Source organism: Magallana gigas, chromosome 3, assembly GCF_963853765.1.
Source record: "Magallana gigas chromosome 3, xbMagGiga1.1, whole genome shotgun sequence".
Classification (NCBI taxonomy): domain Eukaryota; kingdom Metazoa; phylum Mollusca; class Bivalvia; order Ostreida; family Ostreidae; genus Magallana; species Magallana gigas.
Genome location: NC_088855.1, coordinates 53,997,755 through 54,004,701, shown reverse-complemented (window position 1 = coordinate 54,004,701; position 6,947 = coordinate 53,997,755). Strand labels below are relative to the sequence as shown.

At 35.9% G+C, this 6,947-nt stretch overlaps 1 protein-coding gene across 1 annotated transcript; it reads right to left on the bottom strand.

Moving 5' to 3' along the window:
• Positions 1–661: 661 nt before the first annotated feature.
• Positions 662–3,098, bottom strand: LOC105342170 (cytochrome c oxidase subunit 6A, mitochondrial). Its single transcript, XM_011449054.4, has 3 exons — positions 2,927–3,098; positions 1,603–1,739; positions 662–944 (listed from the first exon to the last, which is right to left on the bottom strand). The coding sequence occupies exons 1-3, from the start codon at positions 3,048–3,050 to the stop codon at positions 813–815; spliced, it is 393 nt and encodes a 130-aa protein (XP_011447356.3). The 5' UTR covers positions 3,051–3,098; the 3' UTR covers positions 662–812.
• Between the last annotated feature and the right edge of the window lie 3,849 nt (positions 3,099–6,947).

The window sequence follows — 6,947 nt, the reverse complement described above, 5'->3', positions numbered from 1 at the left end:
TCACTTGTAACTCGAAATGGCTAAATAGTCCAATCCACACTTTGCAAAAGTTGTTCCCCTTTGCGGGGTCAACCCAAAGGTCAAAAGGGAAAAACAACTTTTCCCTTCTTTATGCAACCAAATATTTGGGTGCCCTGTGAAGAAATCTCTCGGAATTTTATTTATTCCTTCGATGTATGGGTTGCCCCAACTTGAGGCAATCCAAATTCACAGCGGAAACGGATTTCTAATGTCAAATGACGAAGTTACAACCCTCTAAACTACAAAGGCTACTGTGAGAAATATATGGGTTTTTCCCCAAAGATGGCGGCCAAGGGACATACGTTTTGTAAAGTGTGGATTCGTCTATTGATTTCAAGTGATCGGATACATCAGTTTCTTGCATGTGCTTTTTGAGGTAAATGCAACACTTTTAAAACCTGCAAAATTGGTTGACACTGTATTCTAACACTTTACCAGAATTTACTTTTCTGACTTCTGAGGTGACTTTGATGATTCAGGTACAGAAGGGGGTAATATACAACATGCCCAATGAGCTTAGCGAATATTGTACTTCTAAGGTAGCTCAAAAAGTAAATAGATTAATAGGTGTATAGGAAGGACAAAAAATGACAGACAACTCTGCTAAAAGCCGACAACAAAAAATAACAAATATCTACCATCAAAGAGACAACAGTTTTTTATTTGTTGTTGTCATTGTGTTACATAACATCAGGTGTTGTTTGTAGCATTCCTTTAAGGATGGGTACACTCTGGCACAAAAGTAATTAAAACATCAATTCGTTTAACTCTGTCACTATCACAGACATTCCTTAATGTCCATGCAGGTATTTCCCCCATTTCAGTTCCTCCTCGGGGGTCATCTCCAGGTATCCCTCTGATCCTGCGTTAGTGATTGGGCACCAGAAAAGTGTTTTCTGTGATCCTTCCTTCCAGGGGAAAGCCTTAAAGCATAGTAATGTTTTCATAAAAATCATAATAAACAATAACATCACTGATATAATGAGTTTGATAAACCAACAAAACCCTCTCCCATGAAACAATCGTAACTAAAACACCACCACTAACTACCAGTAGTTAGGGAAAGGTTTAAAAATATGGATGCAAAACTTTCAATTCCTATGCAATCTAGAGAACTGATGAAAGAAAATTCCTCATTTTTAACACTGGTATTTAAATGCATAAAAGGTTAAGCTCTTGAAATTATTAATTAAATACTCATTTAAGAGAAAATAAACAGGTAGGCAAAAAGTTGCATTTTTAAATTCTTTTATCTTGTTTTATCAAAGGAAATTTCTATAATTTGGATTGCAGAGTAAGACAAACAGTTAATAACAACTTGTTAAAACCAATCAATCATATCAAATACACAAAATTGTGACGCTGTCATTTATTTTATTTATATCTACCATGAATACCACAGAAAGCAGATCTAATCATGGTAATACATGTATAAACTTTTATCTCATACAACGATGAGCAAACATTTGTGAGATAATATTAGTTATCAAGGTTCAATCAAGGGTGTACGGGGATTTGCTGAACAAAAAAGTGGGGTGGGGTGAGGGGGAAAGCCATCCCTTTTCTTTGATAAGATCGTACCTTTTTCCTGATTCTGAGATGTTGGTATGGTATAAATTCTGGACGTTTTCCATGGTTTTCATCCATCATTTGATAAACACGGGTCACTGCACAAACTCCAATCATCCACAAGGTGATGGCCCACCATCTTTTTATTTCTGAAACACAAGTCATCTATTGCCTATCATGTCTACATAATGAACAATTTCCAACATACCAATATCATTATTTTACATATCAAAAGCAACATATTATCCCTTAATGCATAGTTGGATTGGGGATAAAATATAGCTTTCTGTGATTGTGTTGATCATCATGTTGATGTGCTTAGTGTGTTGAAGTGACAAGCTTCTAAACAAAATTAAAAGAAACCTTATCACCTTGAATCATGAATTAAACTTTGCATTCAGAATGCCATGTAAATCTGCAAATTCCTATAGTATATGCAAAAGGAATGAAATTTGAGTATTTATACTTAACAGTAGAATTTCTACTGTTAAGTATAAATACTCAAATTTCATTCCTTTTGCATTAAAAACTTATAGATTTACAAGGCTGTCACATTTACCTACTTATACTGCACATTCTTTGCAAGTCAAGAGTTTCCAATCGTTACACTACTGGCGTGCGACCAGTTTTCGCCAAGTACCATTTCTCGCCAGTACATTGTGACGTCATTTTTCGTATCTAATTTTATGTGTTGATAAAATGGTGTCACAATGTACTGGCAAGAAATGGTACTCGGCGAGAGATGGTTGCACGCCAGTACTCTACAACAGTTGTAGTCAAAACAGTATTCTACTGTACAACAGTTGTAGTCCAAATGTTTCTCTACAACAGTTGAAGTCTACAACTGTTTAAGATTGAGATGTGCAGAAATGGAATTAAAATGACTTTAAATACTAATTAGAGATATATGTAGATACCAGGAATTGTTAAAACAACATTATGGAGTTCATAGTGTGGAATCTGGTGTTTAAATTTCAGTTGGATAGCAAATTAAAGAAAATTTAGAAAACTCGTTGCCATCTTGTTTTTCATTTATTTACAACAAACTGATAAAACTGCCGACTCTTGTGGCTCAAACTACCCAACGGTGGGCTGTTCCCAACGTGTTTCGTCTAATATCATGACAAGAAAATAAGCACGAGTACCGCATTAAACTAAAACAAATAATAAAAGAAAAAGATATTGTCAATCAGGTTTTCACAATATACTCTGAGAGAAAACAATAAGTTAAATCCTTTATTTCGCCAATTTGAGAGTATAAAATGTGGAAAGGCATTGACATGACCTTGGAAAAAGTAGAAAAAATAACATTTAAGTTAATCTTGATATTCCATACCGGCTTCAGGGTGTCCGCTAACTTTGGCTGGGAGAGAATCCTTATAACTAGCGTCGACTGAAGTTGCCAAGCGCCTCGTTAGAGGTGACTTGAGGAATCGTAACTTTCCAAGGAAAGACGCCATCTTTCTTTCCTAACGACCTTGTCACACCAGAGGAGTACCGAGTGGACCTGTACACCGATCCCGATATAAAATACAAAAAAAAATAAGGATTGTTTATTGTGGAAGCAAATTGAGACAGGACCTATAAGGCCCCAATGAGTCCAGGGGCAAAGCCCTGACAAGGGCACAGGGGGGCAAAGCCCCCGTAAGATGGCGAGTTTTCAGCATTTCAGACATTTAATTTTTAGTATCTAGAAAAAGGAGTTTCTTCAAAATAACCCGTTTTTAATGTGTTAAATGCTTACTTCATTATCTAGATCATAAAATTATCAATAAAAAAGAAAAGGTAGTGCCTGATTTATGACGAGATTATTTTATATTCTAGATATAATTTTTGTGTACGAAAATACTCTCATAATTATCATTACAAATCAAGCTTTAAAGTTTTTTTGTTTATTAAAAAAGAAAGACAAGGCGTCTTTGCCTTTTCTCAGCATAATTATTCTGAAATAACAGCTCCTACACATTGACTAATCAGCGGAATAATAAAACTCCGGAATTATTTATATGGTTTAGTTTAATTTTCATTCGCAAAACAAAGTTTTAATTTGTTTTTTGTGTGAAAATGATGTGGAAGCCATTGTAAACTTGCTTACGCCTATAGCTACGCACCTGACTGCATTAGCTACTTTATTTTGATGGTCACGTGAAAAGACCTTCAAAGCGACCAACAAAATAAATGACCTAGTGGAAGCTTTGATCAGACTGACGACTATTAAAAATAGAGCGATGTTGGGAATGTTTATTTGATGGTCTGCCTATCATCATATTAAAAAATAACTTGAAAAGTAATTAATTTTTCAAACAGTAACTGCCATTTATCGTTGCCGATTTAAACGTGTAAAGACTGTGACCGCTAGGACGACCGTAGATTTTTTGTATAAGTAGAGACAGTACAGTTTGATTTTGTAAAAGAGATAACAAAACTCATTTTAAACGTACAAAGTTGGATCCGCCTACTTCAATGGGGGGGGGGGGGGGGGTCCGAGGGATATTTAATTTGGCCAGGGGAGGGGGTCCAATGCATATTAATTAATTTTGGTAAATTTACCGTATAAATTTAAGAACTTTGATAGTTGTTTGTATGTTGTGTATACTCAAGTTGTAATAGTTTGGTTGTATTTAGTACATAATTAAGGTGGCTCAGTACACATTGAAATATGATCTCAAATCAGCAGAAATTAACTTGATTATGAGAAATATCATAATGGCATTTAAGTCAAATGAGCAAAAGATGTGCAATTTTGGATGAAAAATTGCATTTTCAAAATTTGAATTCAGTTAACATGAACAAAAGCTCCAGACGGATTCGAACTCGTGATCTGCGGTTCAGATGCTCAATACTTTAGCCACTAAGCTACGACGATATACAACCCACTCGAACGATATAAACAGTTTAACAAAACATTTAAATCGTTGATTATATGTATATATACACAAGTTGTAATAGTTTATAAATTTACAGGTAATTGATATTTACAGGGTCCCGTCACCCGTAATGGGCTCTCATATTTACATGTATATGTATATTATAGATGTACTTTATCTTATCTAATATTAAAAATAGGTATGATAGAATATAAGAGCAAAGTTTCACTTTGATACATATATGCATGTAAATATGACTTCCGCTTATGAACAGCTTGTTGATGATAATATATAAGTTATATTTCTATACAATATTCAGCAGCTTGTACGTGCCGCGTGTGAATGAATATTGAACAGCATATTCACAAAAGTATCACCGGTAACAGAATTCAGAAAAGTGTTTAATTGGTTTAAATCGCTCGATAATATGGATGCGCGCGTGTGTGTGCGCAGATCAATATCGGCACATTGATTTTTGACTTTTATAGGTCTTATATAATTATGGTAAATTCGAATTCAAATGCTCGCATTCAAAGACGCCTCTTATATATATTGATTGTGTGTATTATAGATATGTTACAAGGAACTGTTGGACAAAATCCAGATTTAAAGGTAATACAATGTTCTATTTAAAATTGCATGTTTTTTTCTTTCTTCTTCTTTTTTTTTTTTAAGATAATCATTAGTAAATTTTGATTTTCAATGCACCTATTTCTGTAACTACATTAATTTCTTTCAGAAACATGACTGACGCTTTTAACACAATTTTCGAAAAGTATGTCGACACTTTAGACAGCTGGCAGCGACAAGTGGACGACATCAGGAAAATGCACCACGAGATTTGGACAGAAAGTCGAATAATTCCAATCATAAGGTAACATAGAGCAGGAAGTCGGGTGGAAAAGCAATGTCGTATCTTACCGAAAGGGAAACAAACCGATGTGGATTATAAGTTTGAGGTGACAGGAATCATTGTGGATATGGAAAATAAAAATGGATTCTACTGGAAATTCAGCGATTCCACCGGCGCACATGACAAAATATTTGTGTCAAACTCAACCAAATCGGAACTTATGAGAAACGAACTCCATTGCGAGATATTCACAGAAAACGTATTTGAATGGACCCCTAACGAAGAGGCTTATCTGTTACTACCAGGGCAATTCAAAACAGTGAACTTCAGTACAGGAGGGACGCCACACCCTCACATAATAGTCTCTCCATCCCTTGGCAAGGGGCAGTGAATGAATACGACATCGTACCATGCTTGAGGATTTCTAAGTGGCCACAGCGTGTTAACAAAAGGGCTTACGACGCCTCTGTTCTAACGAGACAAGTTCGGTCCAAAATGGTGAATGGTGAGCCTCTATTTGTCGTTCCAGCGGGCGACTCCTGCTCTTTGGAGAAAGAACAACAGTTCGTTCAGACTTTCATTGTCTCTGCTTGAGGTGAAATACTTCGAAGGATTGTTTGCTTATTTCAGAAAACTATATGGCTTAATTAAGTACATTTTCAAAATAAAGATTGACTAAGTTGTTAGACTCTTATCACATTAAATAACCTTTCATTTCATGGGTTGATACTGACTTCAATCAAATTTGCCATGGTTTAACAGTTGATTTGATAAATTTCTATGAGATTGAATATAAAGCATGCGAGGAGTATAACATCGAACACGTTTTCATAAAAGGATGTAACATTTTCCCATACCACCATATAGACAGGGCAACGGATAACGACAAAGGTACCCTTCTAGTTCTCAAAAATATAACGATATCTAATATTGCCCCAGAATTGTGTATCCTTCTTAGACAAGATTTGCAACTTTCAGAGGAATGTGATAAAAAGTGGTTGTCAAAAGCAGAAATTATTTTGGATAGATTGCATGAAGGTTTTGGGAGGGCCGCTTACATCGATGGCTATCTGACTAGACTGCTAAGTCTGGTGACAAATGCCTTGTACGAGAACGTGCAGAAAAAGGAGGCTCTTGCACATACTATTTCCAAAATACAAGAGGTATTCAGAGATTTTTCCAGTGATGGTAATATAGTACGCTAAATCCCAATGGCCAATGCGACTCTGGAACATCTAGATGCAACCAACAGAATTGACAGTCGTCCAATCGCATGCTCCCGAGAAGATGGCGTCAGTATCAGTGTTCATGTGGCATTTTAGCATTACCTTAATCAGAATTTTGACGAAATGATGAAGATTCTGAAAGAAATTCCAACAGACACTTTGGAAGATCCACCAAATTATATCGGCGTTTCTATAACAAACCACCACAAGGATTACATTAAACTCGATCGATAAACCTCTCTGTTATGTCATTTCTACCTTTGAAAGAGGACACGCACAGCAAAATTGTCCACGGTTTTACATGGACCCCGTTTTATTGGCCCATCATTTCAAATTACAAGCCCGACTTCAGACAACGGGCAAGGTTCCTTCCAGACTGACCTAGTTACACTGGAGGCGCTGATTGTGTGT